This window comes from Nannobrachium achirus, assembly GCF_963921795.1.
Source record: "Nannobrachium achirus genome assembly, chromosome: 13".
NCBI lineage: Eukaryota > Metazoa > Chordata > Actinopteri > Myctophiformes > Myctophidae > Nannobrachium > Nannobrachium achirus.
Window position 1 is genome coordinate 51120975 of NC_137833.1, and position 22763 is coordinate 51143737.

At 42.7% G+C, this 22763-nt stretch overlaps 1 protein-coding gene across 1 annotated transcript in view; it reads right to left on the reverse strand.

Annotated features, from left to right (window-relative positions):
• The window catches only part of pax2a (paired box 2a), a gene marked incomplete at both ends in the record, with an annotated part of 46023 nt that extends 23662 nt beyond the window's left edge, over nt 1–22361 (reverse strand). The window contains 7 exons of the mRNA XM_080740817.1: nt 2929–2973; nt 6391–6510; nt 9040–9125; nt 18177–18374; nt 18940–18960; nt 19783–19948; nt 22319–22361. Of these exons, the coding sequence (XP_080596943.1) occupies nt 2929–2973; nt 6391–6510; nt 9040–9125; nt 18177–18374; nt 18940–18960; nt 19783–19948; nt 22319–22361 (679 nt within the window). The remainder of the gene's footprint in view (nt 1–2928; nt 2974–6390; nt 6511–9039; nt 9126–18176; nt 18375–18939; nt 18961–19782; nt 19949–22318) is intronic.
• Nucleotides 22362–22763: the final 402 nt, after the last annotated feature.

Here is a 22763-nt window from a genome sequence, read left to right on the forward strand (position 1 = left end):
CGATAGCTTGCACATCCCAGATAGAGAGAGAGAGAGAGAGAGGGGAGAGGTGTTAATTTGTGAATTAATAGCTTTTCTCTGCAGAATTGCAAATTCTTTTAAATGTCACCGTATTCGCCGTGCATGCAAGGTGCATTCCGGAAAGTCGCAGAGTCACAAACACAAGCGCACTCTCACGCGCGCACGTGTACTGTACTGTACACATGCACACGCTCACACACACATATCGTCGTTGTCGGGCGGAAACCTCGTATCTCCAAGTTTCAAATGTGTACGTTCTTTCGCGAAGCAAAGCCCTGCTTCATCGTACAAGGCCGTCGCACAAAAGTAGTGAAAACAGCAGATCTGCAAGGCGTTGTGTGCTTGTAGATCGGCTGTTTTCACTAGTTTAAATCATTTTTAAAATGATAAATGCGAAACGAACGGTTTTAGACATACGAGGTTTCCACCCGACAACGACGACATGCACTGTGTGTATGTGCACGCACGCACACATTTGCATCCATAAACGTGCGCAAACTCGTACACGAGTCCTACACCTCGCCCTTGCTCGACAACTGAATCTGCCATGACCTCCTTTGCCACCTCATCATGCACAACACACACACACACACACACACACACACACACACACACACGTGCGCGAGCGCGCGCACATGCACCATCCCATCCTGCACGTGCAAGCCGTCCAGTGTAACATGCTACTTTTAATTTGCAATAACACATGACAAGGGCAGATTAATGGCTCTTATGGCACCTGTGTCCCTGAAGCTCGTCTTACGGGGACCCGGTGTACATAACGCGTGTCACACTACATTATCTCCACAGCCCTCCGGTAATGGGGACCTTTTTTCTCTTCCTCAAAGGGCAACGTCAGTCTGCCTTGAGCCGCCACGGCGGGCAGAAATGCACGACGCAGCTCCTCAGCCGACAAACGGGGGAAACACACAGCAGCACACGTTCCGATGTCGGGCGTCGTACTTTTCACGCCCGATTTATATACTTTGTCGTGTCGTGCGCCGATAACAGCAGATCTACAAGCTCACGGTGCGTCGCGTCGTGAGGACGCCATTTCCGCAAGTGACAATAGGGTGTCACAGTGCATGCACAATCAGAAAATGCAAGTACACAGGGATGTGCAGAGAATGTTAGAGAGGTAGGTGCTGAAATTTATAAAAGGGCCTTTTGGTGGAAATATCGAAAATAGCAGACCTCCAAGCTCACAGCGCGTCGCGCTGCGACGCGTTGTGACCTTGGAGGTCGGCTATATTTTCGGTCCGTAGACCACACTGAACTAAGCATAATAGATGTGTGTCATGTACAGCATGGATTTCTACACAGAGAGGGCAATTCTTTGAACATAAGACGCTGCATTCATGTTCAGGAGAGTTTGGACAAGGCAGCATTCTCTTGAATGCTGCCTTCAGGTATATGGCATGGAAAGAGGGGGCATTTGCATTTCTTTCACCACAGTAAAAACTGCATTCATGGTCTGGAGAGGGCTAAAATGACAGGGGCTCAAGCCCCCTTTTATGTCTATGTGTGCACGTGCCTGATGATGGCAGCAACAAAACGGCCAGTGAATAGTTTTCCCTGCATTTCTCACGACAACACTTCCCCCCCACTCTGTCTTCCTGGGCCTGACAGAGGAGCATGTTAACAGATTAGCAGCTAAACCGCTGCACTGTTGTGGGCTTAAGCCAGCTCAGGTAGCCCTCGGCATTTTGTACCGTTACAAGGCTTGTCTGCAACTGAAAACCACGCTATACCTCCTCCTCCTGAATGACTTTGTGTAAAATATACAAGACAACCCTATTACAGCCTTTTAGACACTGCAGGCACTATATACCCTGAAAGAGCCTCGAGAGAGATTGTGGAGCGGCTGGGGGTTCACTGACATCACAATGTGGGAAATGGAAAAGACAAGGAAGAGATCATAATTCACATTAACTGGTTGGATTAACCCATTCAGAACGGATACACATTATAGTGTATCATTATTTTATGCTTTAACTATTGAAAAATAGCAGATATACAAGCTCACAGCGCGGCACCGAGTGCCGCGCTGCGAGCTTGTAGATCTGCTATTTTGGAAAAAGTCGTGAAAATGTGTGCAAATCTTTGAATATATGTATTTTTAAAGCGAACGTTTGTAACTCAGATTTTGCTTCTGGGTGGTCCCTGGAACGAAATATTTTGAGATGGGGTCCGTGGCCAAATACATATCATTTTGGGGTTCCTTCCCACGAAAAGGATTGAGAACCCATGACATAGAAGTGTCTCAAGAACAGACTAACTGAGCTCCAGTTAAGTGAAAAGGACCTTTTCTTTGACGATGGCTGGCCAGATTGCTGACATAGAAACATAGGTTTTTCAAAAAAAACCTTAGAAGGATTCAAAAGACACTTATAGAATCAGGTCAAAATTCAAATTTTCATGATTTTTTCGAAAATAGCAGATCTACAAGCTCGCAGCGCGGCACTCGTGCCGCGCTGTGAGCTTGTATATCTGCTATTTTTCAATAGTTAAAGCACAAAATAATAATACACAATACTGTGTACCCGTTCTGAATGGATTAATGAGAAGCTACTAACGGGGTGTAGGGGTGACATAAACAGCCACGCTGCATCTTATCTGCGCAGAGCTATCTCCAGCCTTATTACATTATACTGAATCACACCATGAATTGCCATTATATTGAACTGCATGCTATTACATAGGAAATATAATTTTCTTCGGGTGCAATTTATTGTGTATGTTATGTCTCCGGCATAGAACTGTAGGGACATCTCTCTCTCATAAAGCTCGTGAGACTGGAATAATTAAAACAGCAATTCAGAAGAATCAAAAAAAGCAAATAATGAAAGGAAGATCTTGATTGACCAATTAAAAGCAAAAAGAGAAGGGTTTCTATAACTTTCAACTTACAATGTCCTATTTTCCTCCCATCATGGTGGTTGCCACTCCAGAGAACTAAAGAGACAGGAAACATAAAAGAAAGCAACAAACGCCTTGTTTTGATGAATGCTCTTTGAGATCACACTGTATATGTCGTAGTTGTCGGGTGGAAACCTTGTACGTCCAAGACCTTTCGTTTTGTATTTATCGTTTTAAAAATGAACTAAACTAGTGAAAATAGCAGATCTACAAGCACACAACGCCTCGCACCGCGAGGCGTTGTGTGCTTGTAGATCGGCTGTTTTCACTACTTTTGCGCGACAGTCTTGTACGATGAAGCAGGGCTTTACAAACTTGAAACTTGGAGATACGAGGTTTCTGCCAGACAGTGACGATGTACTGTATATTTGACCATATCAACCCCAACAGCCACCCCCAATATCAGTGCACGTACATGCACAGGACAAGCAACAGACACACAAGCATGAACACGTGCACACGCACACACACACACACACACACACACACACACACACACACACACACACACACACACGCACGCCACACAAGCGTACATCGCACACATAATGTGCCCTGGGGCGTCACAAGTGGGGGGAAAGTGGGACTGAGTCACTAGGGCCCAAGGTGGAGGGGGGGGGGGGCCTTCGTTGTTTTATATTTTAGCTATTGAAAAATGGCAGATCTACAAGCTCGCGGCGTAGATCTGCTGTTTTTGTAAAGTTGTGAAAATGTGTGCAAATCTTTGAATATGTCTGTATTTTTTAAGCGAACATTTGTAACTCAAATTTTGATTCTTTTACTAAAATATTTTGAGATGGGGGTCCGTGGCCAAATACCTATCATTTTGGGGGCCCTTCACATGAAAACGTTTGAGCACCACTGACACAGAAACATAGGATTTTCAAAAATCCCTCAACGACTTTTTCCCGATTTTTCAAAAATAGCAGATCTACAAGCTCGCAGCGCGGCACTCGGTGCCGCGCTGTGAGCTTGTATACCTGCTATTTTTCAAAAGTTAACGCACAAAATAACGCAGTGGATACTTGTACCCAGGGCCCGGAATTTGGAGCGACACCCCTGAATGTGCCTTGTGCACATTGCACACATACATGCACATACGCGTGCGCGCACCTCAACCCCCCTCCCTCCTCCCCGCATCCGGCGGTCTGTTGCTACACCTGTTCAGCCCCTCCATCGGGGGACATGTTAATTCATAGGCATTAAAAAGCCAATTGTTTGCACAACCGATAATCTATTAGCCCTCGGGCGGTGTTGTGTCCACTCACACTGCCTTGCCTAGGAATGAGGAATTCTGGATTGGACCGGCTATAGGCTTCCACTTAATCTTGGCACGTATCTGGGGTCTATTTACTTGCTGCAGTCCCGTGGCGGAGCATGTATATAGTGTTACTCGCATTACTTTAATATTGAATGCCTTGAAATAGTTCAACACCGCTCAGAATTCGGTGTGATGAAATGTAACACCGTCTGTACCCGGGTGTTGTGTTTGTTGTTGTTTGTTTTTATTTACTAGAGATGATAAAATGGCTGGTGATGATAGGGCCCACGTTGAATCGATGTCGCGATGTGAGACTCGATACTGTATCGGTATGGGATTTTAAGATATCGATCCTGTCTTTTGCTGCTTTTAATAACTTATAATTAGTTTTACGCTTTCGAAAATCGTCAGAGTGTTCAAGAATAGCCGATCCACAAGCTTACAATGCATGCGGCATGTTATGAACTGAATGAATTTCTGCCTTTTTTGAGAAGTTCTGAAAAATCTAACTGGATACTGACATTATCGCCACAATGCAATTATGTATTATCGTATTGTGTATCCCACTGAGCTTGTAGATTTGCTATCTTGCAAAAAAAAAAAAAAAAATGATAAATGCAAACTGATATCATCACAATACGATATTATCGTCACAATATATCGATATCCAGGTATTTGGTCAAAGATATGTCGTGATATTTGATTTTGTCCATATCCTAGTATAGTAGTGGTAATTAACTGATAGCATCAACGGGGAGAATCAAAGTCGTTTTTTCCTCTGTTTCGGGCGTTAGTTAGTGAGTGACATCATGAGACACGGGTGCCTTGCCAGGAGAGATTACAGTTTTATGACAGCTATACGTGTGTGTGTGTGTGTTACATTTAGCACTGCACAACCTGGCCCCCCCTTACCTCACCGACCTCCTCCAGCCATATGTCCCCACCCGGTCGCTCAGGTCCAGAGAGGCTGGCCTCCTCGAGGTCCCAAAGACCAAACGCCGAACCTGGGGGGACAGGGCGTTCTCAGTGGCCGCCCCGACCCTCTGGAACGAACTCCCTAAATGCGTCAGAGACGCCCCCTCCCTGCCCTCCTTCAAAACCGCTCTGAAAACTCATCTATTCATAACTGCCTTCCCCAGCTGATCTCGGACCATACCTTGGTTTTTATTGTTCTCTACTGTATTTTATCCTAGTTTTTTTCCTAATAAAGTTGTTGTTTTTACCTGCCGTACACACACGCACACACAAACAATTAGCATTGTAAAGCGACTTTGAGTACTAAGAAAAGCGCTATATAAATCACAGCTATTATTATTATTTAGAGTGAGTTTGAGCACGGTATAAGAATTGAGACGCGTCTCCATAGGCGTACGGGAGGACGTCAAAAAAATAAAATACGTTGACGCTGAGCGTCTAAAAAAGCGGATTGAATCAACACTCTCTCAACACTCCCATGGTCTGATATACAACATAACAAGTCACTGGAGACAACACAACACACACAACACACACAAACACAACCGGGATCCGGCGCTGTCATAAATGTCATGTTCTACTCACACACGCGCACACACACACACTCACACACACACACACACACACACACACACACACACACACACACACACACACACACACACACACGCACACACACACACGTGCACACACATAGGAAAAAGTACAGCGGACGAGTGACGGGGTGAATTAAAAGGATGGAAACAGAGCGATCTCTCGCTCTAATAGGGCTGTCACAATTATTACATAATCGTCTAATCGCAATTATTTGAGGTAATCGCAATGATTTTGCATAATCGTCATAGTCGTTTCCATCTTGAGAAATGTTAATAGAGACACTTTCAAAAAGTAGTGGAAATAGCAGATCTACAAGCTCACAACGCGTCGCATCGCGACGCGTTGTGAGCTTGTAGATCGGCTATTTTCACTATCAATGTTCTTTTTTAAGTATAAAGTTGTCAAATATGTCAGTAAATTCTTTGCATATTTAAGTTATGTGTCATGATTTCCATGTGCAACTTCAAAAGCCTAAGAGCCAAACAGAAATGTAATTGTCGACGACAAAAACACAATTAAATCGTTGATCGCAATTATTTGTGAGTGACAATTAATCGTCACGTAAAATGTCATAATCGTGACAGCCCTACTCTCGGCGCCTCCCGTCTCTCTCTTCTTACCTTCGTCTCGTTTCCGCTTCTCGCCGTTGGAGCGGGGGATGCCCAGGATGCCGTTGATGGAGTAGGACCCCACGGGGTCGTTGGAGGCGCTGGTCACTGGGGGGGAGGCCGTGCTGGGCACTGAGGGAGAAACGCACAGTTTAGCCCCTTTTCCACTGGCCCAACACCAGTGTTGATTTTGTCGACTAAAACTATGACGAAAAATGTTTGTCGACTACGTTTTTTTTCACTGACGAAAACGAAATAAAAACTAAACTATGATGACTAAAACTAAGACTAAATATGTTGACAATTTCGTCAACAAAATAAAAACTAGACTAAAACGTTAGGGAGGGACTAGTGGAGAAGAGAGTCATTTTATGTTTGGTTGCTCTCAGGTGTTGCGTGCTGAAAATAGCAGATCTACAAGCTCACAATGCGTCGCAAGTTCGCAACGCGGCGCGTTGTTAGCTTGTACAAACGTAGATCGGCTATTTTCAGCACGCAACCCAGTGTAAAATCAGGCATTGCTATTCCATCAAGGCCTGCCAAAATACATTTTAGTTGACTAAATCAACTTTAGATTTAGTCGCCTAAAATCTTATGATATTTAGTTGACTAAAATTTGACTAAAACTAAAACTTTTCAGGTGACTAAATTATGACTAAAACGAAATGGAATTTTATTCAAAAGACTATGACTAAAACTAAATCAAAATTTGCTGTCAAAAACAACACTGCCCAACACCACACCACTCTACACCACACCGCCCACTTGTGCCAGGTTTTCCACGACAAGGACCTGGGTAGGGTGGTGTGAAAGTGGTACTAAACGTGGTACTAAAAGGTATCCAATCTAGAGTGGATCTGAGCTAGGATATTTTTATGTGGTGTGGTGTAGTGCTGTGTAGTGTGGTGCTAAAGCTGCAGTTGAAAAGGGGTGTGTGTATTTCTGTGTGTGTGAGTGTGTATAGGTTGTGTTTATGGCAGGGGTTCTCAAACCTTTTTAGACTGTGACCCCCAAAATAAACATATTTGAACTGGGGACCCCCACCGTGACAAGCACTTGGAATTGTAGGTATTGCATTTAATGTGACTCGGTTTCACAGATTAATATTGTGAAAATAGCAGATCTACATGCTCACTACGCCTCACAACGCGAGGCGTTGTGAGCATGTAGATCTGCTATTTTCACAATGTTCGCCTCTTGCTTACTTAATATCTGACAGTTTGGTATTAAACAAAGTCTTGAAAGTCCTTAAATAGACCGTTTGTCAGCCTTCTGATTGGTCCCTGAGACTCCCTGACTGGCCAACCAGAAAAAAACATTCACTTTTTGCTATCGGGGGTGGAGTTTGTGCAGTGGAGAATGTTGCTTCAGGCTTTCAAAAACTGTCCGCAGTGCACGACACGGAGATCGGCCGGTACGGTGATAGCGACGGCAAGCGTCAAGCGATCTCGCTCATCATAACGAATAAGCTTCAACAAACTAGTTCACATGTACCTTATCAATGGTCTAAGAGTCACGATTGGGTACATATAATTTAAATGGGCAGAATTACGAAAAGCCAGCCTATTATGTGAGGAGAAACATTCTCTCTGTCCTCTTCCTAGTACCCAAGATGCAATGCGCTTCTCTTTCTATCTCTGATCCAGAGGATTAAACTAATTAAAACATTTATTTTTCGGGGGAAAACTACTGTTTTGCTATGTAATTACTGTACCTTTTTCTTCCCTTTTTATTAATATCACGTAGATGTGTTTTTTGTGGTACTTTATATAGCTGTAATGAGGCTATGAAGGGAAAAAAAATCCCATCCACTTCCACTATAAAAGAATCTGCAAAGAGGATTCTGTCCCACTGGGATTAAACACATTAAAACATATATTTTCGGGTAAACCCCCTGTTTTGCAATGTAACTACTGTACCTTTGTCTTCCCTTTTTATTAATATCACCTAGGTGTTTTTCCTTTGGTACTTTATATAGCTGTAATGAGGCTATGAAGGGAAAAAAAATCCCATCCACTTCCACTATAAAAACAATCTGCCCAGGGTTAATGTCCCATCATAGTAACAGGGCAGAATGGGGCGGGATTTACAAAAGGGTTTATTGTCACTTTAGAAACGTGCAGATACCCTCTATACACTTATACTGTGTGTTGGTTTGTTTACCATTGAGTGAGGAAAAGAAATTACATTAAGCTAATCATCTGGAGACCCCACAAAATAATTTGGGGACCCCACTTGGGGTCCTGACCCCAAGTTTGAGAACCCCTGATTCATGCATGGTACTGTATGTGTGGTGTGTGTATGTGTGTGTGTCCTTGTTCTTTTTTCTGTGTGTACATGATTGTGTTCACATGAAAATGTGCGTCTATTTTTGCAGCAGTTAGGTATAGTTCACGTAAACACAGAGCATTCTTGCCCCTCGCGTGCCTTTTATGATGATCTTATCTAAATGTGGTGTAATCTGGTGTGATGCAGATTTGCCTGATTTACACATAGTTACGCGCAACACATCGAAAACAGCCCATCTGCAAGCTCGCGACTTGCGGCAGGGTGACACATTTTGAGCTTGTACAGATCGGCTGTTTTCGGTTGCGTGTCACCGGCGTACAACACCGTTTATAAATCAGCCTTAAGTTGTGTGGAGCGTGGCTCTCCGCTCACCTATGGTGTGGCCGGGCGGGGAGAGCGGCGTGACGGATCCATCAGGCGACGGGTGGAATGGCTGCTGGACTTTGGTGCGAATAATCCTGGGCAAAGTGAACGACAGACACGGATCAATCAATAGCGCCTCCGGAGCATGGAGATTTCACGTCGGGGCCCAGTGGCCCCTGCGACGCTTTTTAAACATGGCACATCACGTCCACTTATGCCCCGTGCATGTGTACAAGTCCTCTGTCGTTTTGGGACACCCCCACCACCTGTACCCCATCCCCCCCACCCCCCCACCCCCGCCCGCCACCTCCTCCCCACATTCGGGCTCCCTGTCACAAATAACCAATCTCGGGGCATTAGGGGCAATCTCTCGGCTCCTGTGAGAGTCTGAATGGGGGGCTGCCCCCTGAGAGAGTGGATTCAATCTTGGTGGATTGTGGAGGTTAGAAATATGATAAAGTCCCCATGTGCCGTTAAGATGTGATACGGGGGGAAAGTCTTCATTGCACTTTGGACTGAATGATCTTGCAAACAAAGCATGAAATCACATCAATTCACCTCAATGATGGGCTTCGCTGCCTCTACCTGGCCGAGTCTAATAATCTCCCTCTCTCTCCTCGCTCCCTTCTCTCACTTTTCTTGTCTCTCTCTAGCTCTCTCTCTCTCTCTCTCTCTCTCTCTCTCTCTCTCTCTCTCTCTCTCTCTCTTTTCACCATCCCATGTCTCTCTTCTCATTCAATCCCCTCTCCTGCCCAATATTTCGCTATGTCTCCCCATATCTTCACTGTCGGGCAGAAACGTTGTATCTCCAAGTTTCAAATGTGTACGTTTTTTCGCGAAGTAAAGCCCTGCTTCATCATACAAGGCCATCGCACAAAAGTAGTGAAAACAGCTGATCTACAAGCACACGACGCCTCGCGGTGCGAGGCGTCGTGTGCTTGTAGATCGGCTGTTTTCACTCGTTTAAATCATTTTAAAAATGATAAATACAAAACAAACGGTTTTGGACTTACAAGGTTTCCACCCGACAACGACGATATGTTATCTATCTATCTCTCAGATCTCTAGTTCTCTGTCTCTGGTTTCTCTATCTTTATATCTCTCTGTTTCTGTAACTCCTCTCACCACAGCAGTCACAGTTTTTTGGACTCATCCTCTTTCTGCCCATATCACTCAGTTTAGCGTACACACACACACACACGCACACACACACACACACACACACACACACACACACACACACACACACACACACACACACACACACACACACACACACACACACACACACACTCTTGGTTTACATAGGTTGTGGGGTCATTACATAGACTTCCATTCATTTCCTGTGGCCTTACCCTAACCTCTATCCCTAAACCTAACCCTAACCCTAACCCTAACCCTAACCCTAACCAAAACCGTTGTGGGGACCTACTATTTGGTCCCCACAATGTCTATTTCTCCAATTTTTTGGTCCCCACAAAGTACACCCAAAAAACTGATTCAACCCCCCTATAAATGTGACACATATAAATTATGTTTGCTTTATTTAATTACTTCACTTCAAGGCATAAGCATATACATTTAATTGATATAACTCAAATATTATTAATAGTGCCAGATGTGATACATTTACATTATGTTGGCTTTATTTAAATGTATTTAATTATAATATATGCAAATGTATTGAATTGATGTAACTGAACAAATATTAATCGTGCTTACCTTAAATATATACATTTACAATATATGCATTTTTATTAAATTGTTCCAACTCAAATGTAATTAATAGTGCTTATACAAAATCTATTCATTTAACATTATGCATTTATATTACATTCATGTAACTCAAATCTTAGTAATGGAATTTAAAAACACATTGAAAATGAGTTCCAATGAAAACTCCCAGAGTCCCATAAACCACGCCTCTCACCAATTTTATTGAGTAGTTTTTAAGGCTGAAATCATTCTGAGAATATTGTTTGAATCCAACTCAATTTTATTAAGTACATTTTACAGATCTGAGAAGTGACTCCAGCCCTTTCCCTTGATTGGTCAAATAAGTTGGTCACATGTTATGCAAAGCATGCTGGGAACAGCATTTTTCTAGGTTTTCAGGGAAATGTTTAAGCTTTCGGGAGCTAAAAATGCTAATTGTATCATATCAATGTGTCTGCCTTGGCAAGATGACTGTCATATGTCAGAATTTGATTTGTCAGTATTTGAGCCTAAACCCTAACCCTAACTGCTAGGCTGCTAGTTTAAGCTTGAGCTCCCTCCCCATGCTAGGCTAAAAGAGAAGAACTCATGGTAACTTTGAGGTTATTGCGTTGGTTTTCTCTTAAATGTTCTGATTATTCAATAATCACTGCTATTGCATATATCCATTATGCATCTGTATCAGTGTATGTTGATATTGTAAAACTTGAAACAAATCATCCAGAAGAAAACCTGAAACCGAACTCTTCTTATGTAAATGTAAAAGTATTTTATTTATCTTAGCTTAATTCCATAAAAATGAGTTGAACCAACACATTTACGTTAACATTTGTTTGAGTTGGACAAACGTAAATTAATTAAGTTCATATAATTAACTTGGCTTAAGTTAATGAAAATGAGTTGGACTAATTGAACAACATGCATTGCATTGAATGTAGATTTGACTTGGGACTACATATATCCCATATATAAATTTACTCATATAAAATGGGTGGAAAAGTTTCACACATTTAAAATGTGTTCAACTGAGAGATTATTTTTTTGGGTGTAATAAAAACCTGTCCACAGTCACACACACACACACACACACACACACACGCGCGCGCGCGCGCACACACACGCTGGCTATCAGGGTTCATCGATTTGGACTTGGGAGAAAAGTTGACGACGAACGGCACCAGAGAACAACAAATGCAAATGGTGGGCTATAAATTACACGAGACGGGAAAGCAATAATATCCCCATAGCCTCAGCCCCCAGACCAGACCACATACCACATCTGATGTCTTTTATTCTGTGGTGAAAGGAAGAAATCATACATGCGTGTGAGTGTGTGAATGTTTTCTTTGCTTGCTATTTATTACGTCCATGAATTAAATACAGAGGGCTTCCAACGTAAAAAAAAAGGCCGTCAAAGGTCTTCTTTGGGATGTTCCTTTTAGGCAGGGTGTTTAACTGTACTTGTACTGTACTACATTTCAATTGTATAATACTTGTACTGTTCTCCATTTTTGTCTAATAAAATAATCAATCAATCAATCAATCAATCAATTTGTGTGTGTGTGTGTGTGTGTGTGTGTGTGTGTGTGTGTGTGTGTGTGTGTGTGTGTGTGTGTGTGTGTGTGTGTGTGTGTGTGCGTGCGTGCGTGCGTGCGTGCGTGCGTGCGTGCGTGCGTGCGTGCGTGCGTGTACATTTTAAAGCCTGCAAAAGATACAGTATTACTGTATGTGTGTAGCTGTAGCCTACTCCAAAGTTCATAACAAGGTTTTCATTTCAATAGAGGGATACGGGTAGGAGACGACGCTGTGAGGTGTGTGGAAATGCTCTCATTCACAAATGATTTGGCCAGGAGGAAAAAAGAACCAAACATTCCTGTGTCACCACCAGGGACGTGCAGAGAATATTAGAGAGGCAGGGGCTGACATCTCGAAAAGGGCCTTTTGGTGAAAATATCGAAAATAGCAGACCTCCAAGCTCTTGGAGGTCGGCTATTTTCACTACTTAAATTTATAGTCTGGAGAGGGCACTTTTTTACAGACAATAAAATGGCAGGGGCTCAAGCCCCCTTTGATATCTATGTGTGCGCGTGCCTGGTCACCACCACCACCACCACCTGCATTTACCTGACCTCAACCTGTGTGCTTTTCTCCCAAACCCTCCCTCCCTCCCTCCCTCCCAAAAAAACAGACCCTAAATGAACCTGAATGGAAGGAGATTTGGTGACAATAACATGACCTCGGTATGAAGACTTCTCAGCCTCGCTTTCAAACATTGTGACATTCCCATCGAGGAGATTACTTTGAAGTAATGCCATATAAATGTACCTTAGTGTTTCAAACTGACGGCCCTAAGTCTTTGAACCTTTTTGACAGTTTTAGTTATGTTTTGGAGATTAGTGCAAGTCTTACAGTTAGTACAATTCTTCTCTCAGAAAGGCAATGCCACTATGGGACTTAGCAAGTTCGGCTTATGCACTTACTGTACGTGACACGATCGCATCATATGATAGTACTATGACTGTGATTAGCTTTTCATTGATAGAGAGACGGGGCAATGCTGAGTGCACTAGTACTGTCTGTCATTTAACTTAACTCGACTGTTTGCTGTTCTACTTTACGCCTGTACCAACATAGTTATTATATAGGCATGATGACTGATGACTTCTGTGTAAATATTTTGTGAAAGCACCATACTGTAATAGCTGTCCCAAATATATAGTCAACATTCGATATATTGATATATTTGGTCAAAGAATATCATGTTTTGTGCACGTGGCCGTGCACCAAAAATAGCAGATCTACATGCTCGTAACATATCACGCAACGGAGCGTCGCGAGCTTGTAGATCAGCCGCAACCGAGTGTAAATCCAAACGCAGAGCAGATGAGCCAACTGCTGCCTTGCGCTCTTCAGTTCAAACGTGTCTGCGTGGAGTATAGATCCTCTCTGCCAGGGTGGAAACCTCGTATGTCCAAAAACAGCAAAAGTATAGCAGATCTACAAGCTCAAAGCAACGAGTTGCTCTCGAGCTTGTGGATCTGCTGCTGTTGTTACTTTTGTATTTGTCATTTTAAAAATGATTTTAAATGAAAATAGCCGATCCACAAGCACACAACACCTCGCGCCGCGAGGCGTTGTGTGCTTGTAGATCTGCTGTTTTCGCTAGTCTTGCGCGACAGCCTTGAGTGATGAAGCAGGGCTTTAGTTTACGAAGAAAGACAAAAAAACGTACAAACGTGAAACCTGGAGATACGAGGTTTCTGCCCGACAGCGACTATATGGACATAACAGTTTTCTGCCTCCGACAAGCGGCGGTCTATCCACGCCGTGGAGGCTATCAACTGGGAATCGGGCGGACGGGCATGGGTTAACGTCCTCAGGGGAGGTTAAAATGTACATCGCGCGCTTTTCATTCCCCTCACTACTTGTCTGGCGTGTCCTCTATACCGCCGTACGGATCCTCCAGGCGGGGCGCGACAAAGACCCCCCCTCCTCCTCCCTCCTCCTCGAAAAAACACACATCAATATTTTATTTGAATTTCTAACATCGCACCACAACAGTTATCTGACCTCATGACTAGAGGCAGCCTCATAAATTCAAGGACTTTTTGTTTCTGTGTGGCTATGTCCATGTTGTTGTGTTATTGAATAAGCAATCTGGGGGGTGGGTGGCGGGCGGTGTGAATTAACGACTTTGGTTTTTGGCTCCGTCGGGGGAAGAAGAAAAGAAGGGGGGGAGGGGGGAGAGAAATCCCCCAAAGAAATATTAAGATGTGGATCGATATGATCGAAAGCTGTTTTAAGATCTAGTGGGTTTGCGTGGTGGTTGGTGGTGGTGCGTCCGCGGGGCATGATGCAACGCGTGGAAACTCCTTGCTGTGTGCGGCTGCACAACAGAGTGTAACCCAGCCTCTGTGTAATCTTTAATAATTCATGCAGGAAAAATGTGTTTAAGGCCAGGACATCCTCTTTAGTCAACAGAGCAGAGGTCAACGGCTTCACCACAGAGTGAGAGGGAGAGAGAGAGAGAGAGAGAGAGAGAGAGAGAGAGAGAGAGAGAGAGAGAGAGAGAGAGAGAGAGAGAGAGAGAGAGAGACCACCAGACCTGTTCTGTTCTCTCTGTCTGACTGAGTCTCTCTCTCTCTCTCTCTCTCTCTCTCTCTCTCTCTCTCTCTCTCTCTCTCTCTCTCTCTCTCTCTCTCTCTCTGTGTCTGTCTGTCTCTCTCCCTGTGTGGGTGTACACTATAAAATTCTGAGTGTTCATTTCACTCGGAGAGAATACAAATGGACCCGTAATTTGAGTTAATTAACACTTGTGTGTGTGTGGAAACACACACACGCACACGCACACATGCACGAACGCAGCACACACACACACATGCACGCAGCACACACGTGCACGCACGCACGCACGCACGCACGCACGCACGCACGTCAATTCTCACACTTTAAGAGTTACTTTTGCTCTGCTCCTTTGCTTATATCAAAACACAAACAGAACTTATTTAAAGGACTATAAATTGAGAACATTTTGAGTGATTTTGTTCACATGATATACAGTAAATATTTTGTAAATATTTTTTAAGTTGCTATCTCAATATATTTTGAAATGCCCTAATATGCACTCAAATGACCCTTGAAAATATTGACTAGGAGCAGAAAAAAAAAGAGAATAGAAAATATGCTCTGGCACAAGGCTGAAGTTAACAATTAACATAACAATAATTACTAAGCCAACTTTTTTATTTAAAGGACACCATTTCTCCACGCACAAACGTTTTCATAACCTACAGTGCTGTCTTAACTTATACAAGCTCTATCAAGTAACCCACAATTGAATTAATTAAATACAATAGCATACAATTAACATTGTGGCAAGTAAAAAGTCAAAATAACACTTGGGTTAAAGTGCTCCATAGAGAGTTTGCCATAAGGCATATATATATATATATATATATATATATATATATATATATATATATATATATATATATATATATATATATATATATATAGTTTCTCATTGATTTCACTTTTTTGTTCTTTTTTAATTAAATTAAATAGTGAACATTTTGTACAGGCCTGAAAACATCATCATATAACTCCATCATGAGAATATTGTCTTTGTTTTTGAATAATATAACGTAACGGTGAACCTGAAAAAACGGACGTTCTTATAGTTCTATAGTAACGGCGAAGAATGCTTTTTGTATTGGCTGTTATGATGATGATAATGATAAGTTGTGATCTCTCCTCAGCTCATTAAAATGTAATGCTGATGACCAGCTGTATGGAACACTGCCTCCTAACCAAAGTCCATCACTGGCACCGTGCACTCGCAGGTAGAAAAAAAAGGGCCTATGGGCCTTTCTCTCACCCCCCCCGCCTTCTTTCACCTTTTAACGCGCATTCCCGTCCGCTGGGGTTTGTCTTGTCCCGTTTTATGTGAAAGGCATGCAGGCTGAAAGGTGTGTGTAGAGCTCGTAGTTAGGATGGCTGACTGCTTTATACTCTCTATTAGTAGGCTAGTAGCTATACGCGATGCGTTGTTAGCTTGTAGATCAGCTCTTTTTGGGGGAGCAAGCGATGGGAAGCGAGAGCCTCGCGCGGTAAATCAATGAAAGAATTAATCTTTAGTTTAAGCAATTAAGCAATATAATTAATTTGTTTGAAAATGTTCTGGGGGAAAAAAATATAACCAGTCCAGAATATAGAATATAATTACGGAAATTATTATATCTATTATAGCCTACTATAGGAGGATATTTGACATGTGTGATTAAAAATTAAATAGTAATAATTGGTTGGCTACTTTTGGCAAATCAGGTCTGTCGACTCAATCCAGTGTCCAATAAAAAAAACAAGGTAAAAAAGGCCTTCGTTGAGTGTTCTACACTCTACAGACAGAGGCTCACGTGCACGCACGTCAGCTCCGTGTTTGTTTACCAACGCTCTCTCTCTCTCTGTTTGAAAACAAGAGAGCGATCGGCAATAAACGCAGGTGCCACGGCGCCTCTTGTCGCAGGGTGGTCCCCGCGTATTGAACGCTTTTGGTCGGGGGGTATTTCCCTCAATGCCGCTTGCTGCTGGATCTGGTTACTGCTGCTATTGATCGCTTTTTTATCGAGACAGATGTGATTTTCGTGGCCTCACCCCCCCCCCCCTCCTCCCCCCTCCCTTATATAGCTCCCGGGTCTGACCGCGGAAGGCTGTGGGGGGATTGGATTGCACTCCTCAGCCCAGAGTATAAGAGCAGTATATAGACCACCCCGACTCCACTGAAAATTGTCCGTTTAGCCTCCCGTGTGTGTGTGTGTGTGTGTGTGTGTGTGGGTGCGTGTGTGTGCGCGCGCGCGCGCGCCCGCGTGTGCAGGTTAAATATAAAAGCATGTGATTGTGCGTCTATTTCTAGCTGTTTCTCCATCATCGAACGCGTCGCCTTTCAGTTCTTGTGCCATTTAGTCCTTATATAATGACGTTGAAGACGTTTCCCCCCCCAAATTATTTAGCATACAATGCCCCCTTTTTTTCTTTTACTTTCTTTTTTTTTTCTTTTTTTTTTTTTTTTTTTTTTGGTTCTTGTAACTTTTGAGCTCAAGACCCAAAAGAGAAATTAAACGTTCGCCCGAGACCCAAACAAGCGAAAATACAAGCTCACAACGCAATATATTTTCGCTACTTCTTAAACATTTGTTTTCTAATTTATGGAATTTTCTAGGCTTTTCTTTGATTTCTTCATCTATTACCATGGGGGAAAAATATTTTTTTTTTTTTTTAATTCATGAAAAGGTTTGCTTTTTTGGGGTAAAGTTATATGAAACTGTTTTTAAATAATAATAATTCAAAACAAAATAGGAAGGGAAAAAAAAAGAAAGAAAATGGACCCATATAGAAATGTGTCCACCAGTCCACGACCCACAAATGCGTCCCGACCCAGTGCTTGGGAACCAGTGTCATATAGAGGCATGCGATCATGTCACACTAAAAAGCAAATCGTCTGGGCAGAAACCTCGTATCTCCAAGTTTGTACGTTTTTTTCGTAAAGTAAACTGCTTCATCAATCATACAAGACTGTCGCACACACAACAAGCACACACGCAGATCTACAAGCACACGACGCCTCGCAGTGAGGCATTTTGTGCTTGTAGATCTGCTATTTCCACTATAGTTTAAACCGTTTTTAAATACAAAACGAACGGTTTTGGACAAGCTTTCCAAATTCCACCCGACATTGATTGATTGATTGATTGATTGATTGATTGATTGATTGATTAAAGAAGTTTGCATATAGGAAAATGTACAGTTTCAACTTTCATGACAGTACAGTTCACTGCAGGCCTACAAGGTCAACTTGTATACGTTAAGCACATGTTTTATTTACATTGAGATCCATTTTTTGAACCATAAACAACAGCGAAACGTGGAGTTACCTGTTGATGGAAGACACGCTGGGGACCGTGTCGTTATCACAGACGGCCTCGGCCAGGAGCCGGTCGCGGATCTCCCACGCGAACATGGTCGGGTTCTGGCGTTTATAATCTGCAATTTTATCCACGACTTTGGGAGTCGCGACCTTTGGTTTGGAGCCACCAATGACCCCAGGTTTAATACTGCCGGTTTCATAGTACCTGTGTGGTTGGGGGACAGAGTGACATGGCTTTTAACGGTCACGTTTTTAAAAAACAGTCATACACTAATAGCTAATAGGCTACAGCAAGTTGTCTCGGCCAATTAGGAATTAACACAAATCGTGACAACTACAATTTAGCCGACGGGGGAAACTAAAAATAATTCTTGGCGACATTTGAGCTTATATGTTAGGTCTCTATCTTGATTAAAAACTCCGTGCACAAACAAGTAATTTCCTAATAATATATAGCCTAATAATACGACTGTATTTTTAGTTGTATATGTTCGTGGGTATATAATTATTAAGCGTCAAATCGGGGTGAAAACAGAACATTTTCCCAAAAACAGTGTATTTAAAATGACATGGCTGTTCCAGTGAGGACAAAAATAAAATAAAATAAATTAAAAAAACACATGTTTAATTGTCAGCATAAAGTCTGACCTTATTTATGTATTCTCCATTCCTCATGTATATTTATTAGCATGCATGGCATGCCACCACGGCCTAATGGGTGTAAATGTTTATATGTCAAAACATTCAATGTGTACTATGAAACAATTTACCTCTGAAATCCCTTTTGATAGCTGAAAAATATTTTCGACACATTATCTCCCGTGATATTTGTGCTTCTTGAATAATAAAATAAAACCAGACATTTATAGGCGAAATGCAATGCTATAATAATTGCACATTTCTTGTCGTTGTTTTTTTAAGGCAATCTTCTATAAATAGGGGGCAGCTGTGAGAATGAGGGTGATTGATCGATATACTGTATATTTTTTTTTAAAAGGGAAAGAAAATCTTGGGACACAGAATTCCCGTATTCAAGCAAAAAAAATCAAAATGACCGGCTTCATCATATAACCGATGACTGGGGCTAAAATAGAGCTGGGAGGTGCGCATATGCCATATAGATTTATGTACGGCGTTGACACATGGGACTCTCTCTGCGGCCAGTCAGTCCAGAGGCGTCAAATTGGGTATGGCAAGGTATAGGGGATGGCAGCTGCCATACCTTTGGCTACAGGGGGGGTACTTTTCATCGTGCCTGTTGCTATAAGGTATGGCAACATGACTGGTGTCTTGCACGCGCACCGTTGGGGGAAGAAGAAAAGAAGGGGGAGAGGGGAGGGGGGGGGGGGGGAGAGAGAAATCCCCCAAAGAAATATTAAGATGTGGATCGATATGATCGAAAGCTGTTTTAAGATCAATAAAATGTACTTTTCATCTTGCCTGTTGATAAGGGCACGGCGGGGTGAACGTGAACCAGCTCGGCGGGGTGTTCGTCAACGGCCGGCCGCTGCCCGACGTGGTGCAACATGACTGGTGTGACACCAGTCATGTTGCCATACCTTAGCTTTTTTTTTCCATTACGATGGAGATGGACGGTCCTCTCTCTAACTTACCTGCCCAGGATCTTGCTGACGCAGCCGTGGCTGACCCGCAGCTGCCTGGAGATGTCGCAGGGCCGGACCCCCTGGTGCGCCAGCTCCACGATGCGCTGCCGCACCACGTCGGGCAGCGGCCGCCCGTTGACGAACACCCCGCCGAGCTGGTTCACCCCGCCGTGCCCTACGTGGGACACAACAGCCACGCAACACCCAGAACATAACATTACATACATACAGAAGGAAACAAACACGCTTACCGTACGTGGGAACAACAGACAACAGAGCAACATGGCGAAAGGAAAGGAGACACGCCACGGCGACGGCGGGTAGGCAGGCGAGCCCTTGTAGAGTTGCATGGGACATTGAAACACACACACGCACGTGTGTGCGCGCGCGCGCGCCACACACACACACACACACACACACACACACACACACACACACACACACACACACACACACACACACACACACACACACACACACACACTAAACTTGCACACACACACGCGCGCGAGGCGTTTGTGTGTGCCACACATGTATGCCCAATTGTATTTAATGCTCGCTTAAATAAATATAAGCTATAAGCTATATTTAAAATAATCTATGTTATTATTATATATTATTATAATTATTATTGATATTTTAATATTTTAATGTTGTATTACTTGCATTAATCATTATATTTATATGTATTATTTATATTATGTTTCTTATATAATATATTTATTATAATGTATTGTATTTAGGCTAGGTGGCCTACTTCATCATTATGCATTATTGCCACACGTTATTAAAATGAGACCAAAAGCTTAAACCCAAGAGATCAATTCACTTAAAGATATGGGATGGTTGTTTTATAGCAACTAAATAATAGCAATGAGAAACATTAGGCTGCCCAAACCAAACAACGCATTGTCTCCAGTAGTTAGGCAATATATTTTCCAAGAGCACCGTCCTAGCTTCCATTGCAGCCTAACACATGTCGCACATATTACGTTTCACCCTGTTTAATTTTCCTTGCACGATTATTGTAAATAATTTAAAAAGAGCTTTGATAACTCATATTACACAAACGCGGATAGTGCGAATGAACAGGAATAAATAATTTACGGGCAGCCCGGGTACACTTCGCCCATATCGTATACACTTTAAAAAATACACGAACAATTGGGCAATAGGGATTTGTTAAAGCTATAGTTATTTTCCAACGCTTTATTCTGTCAACACATGGTATTAACCTGGCTACGTTTACCACTAAGAAAATACACCGCGCATTTTACACAATGACATCCATTTACACAGCCATTAACAGCGGCTTCTACATGTGCTCTCCACACAGTAACTGTTTGATTTCAAAGGTAATAAAAGCTTTGTATTCAAATAAGAAGCTGTATTCAAATGGAACCATAAACCTAACACCAACTGTAAAGGCCAATACAATAGTTCTAATAAGCTTTGAGTCAATAAACATACAGCTCCAGTAATTTGTTGTGTGAGGGGAGAGAAAAACAAAAACAAATCAGTGATGTTTGAAAATGGTTCTTGGGAAGCAAAATACCACAATCATGGTAGTAATGAGTAAATGATAGGGCTGCTTTTAGCATTTGAACCAATATTTGTCAATACATAATTCATGTAGAAAATACCCTGTCAATATTATTTTATGAAACCTACAATTATTATATTATTATCTATCCTGTCCCCTTTGCAGCTCCCGCCCCCATGGAGCGTGCATTTTTAAATGGTCTCAACTTCCAAAACTTATTGAATAGTAAGTTTACGCTTTTCTCTCTATCTTTAAAACCAAAATAAAAACATGGACACATAGGCTACAGTACTATATAGCCTAGCAGCCTGCGCGGTTTATTGTTCCACTAATCCCTGTGTATCCTCGATAAAGTAGCAGCAAAGCTGACAGACAGTGGCCGACAGTGAGCTGTAATAACATGTAGCACATAGGCTATTGTCGTAGGCATTAGAAAGATTTTTTCCCCCCATAAATCTGCAATTTTTTTTTGCAGGGAAATTAGAGCACATTCAGAGGCGTAATTTCAGAAATAAATAAGTCACCATAGCCCCATTTCTAAAATAGCGAAACTATAGTGGATCTACAAGCAACGCGTTGAGAGCTTGTAGATCAACTATTTTCACTATTTGTTTGGGGGGCGAAAAGAGAATGTTTGAAAATTGTTCGCCTAAAATGACATTCCCAAAATAGGGATGTTACTAAATGTATGGTTGCAAACACTATATCTAAATCATAACACTGTTTAGATGGACGGGCATCGATTGCTATATGAAATCAGATGAATCTGCAAAAACAGTTAACTGTTTGGGACAAAATATGCACAAATTAACCTAATTTAAGGTTAAAATGTGAAAACTAAGAGGGTGGCAATTGCCATCCCCCTGATGATGCCCCAATAATGACTTCACATCGCAAGCCCTCTCCGACCTCATTCATTCGTGCGGGAATTTATAAAGTCGCAAATCCCGGGCGGGTGAGATCATTGCGTTCACGATGATGGAAACTAATAACTCTACTCACGGTGCATCGCCGAGAAGGGGTCCGCTTTGCAGTGAATATCCATGGGATAGCAAAGGAAGGAAAGGTAATCGACTGAGGTCGCCGTTTCGCCTTGGTGATGCAGCTTCAAACTGCGTAAAAAAAGAAACACTGATAATAGAACCGGTGGTCAGGGCCAGGGGGAATATATAAACACAGTCCGGTGCGTTCACACAGTGTCCGCGGCGGGGCTGCGAGGAAGGAGAACAACTTCTTGGGGGAAAAAAGGGCGAAGTTTTCCCCTCTCCCCGTTGCTTCAACTCTGTCTGGTTCAGTGAAAGTCTCTCTCTCTCTGGATGGAAGCAGGAACGGACTGTCAGGTGCAGAGCATGACCCCCGTTTGTACCGAGGAGGAGCGCGCCGGTCGCTGCAACATTCGGCTCGAACGAACCGCGAGGGTCACTTCTTCTGTATTTTGTCTTTAAAC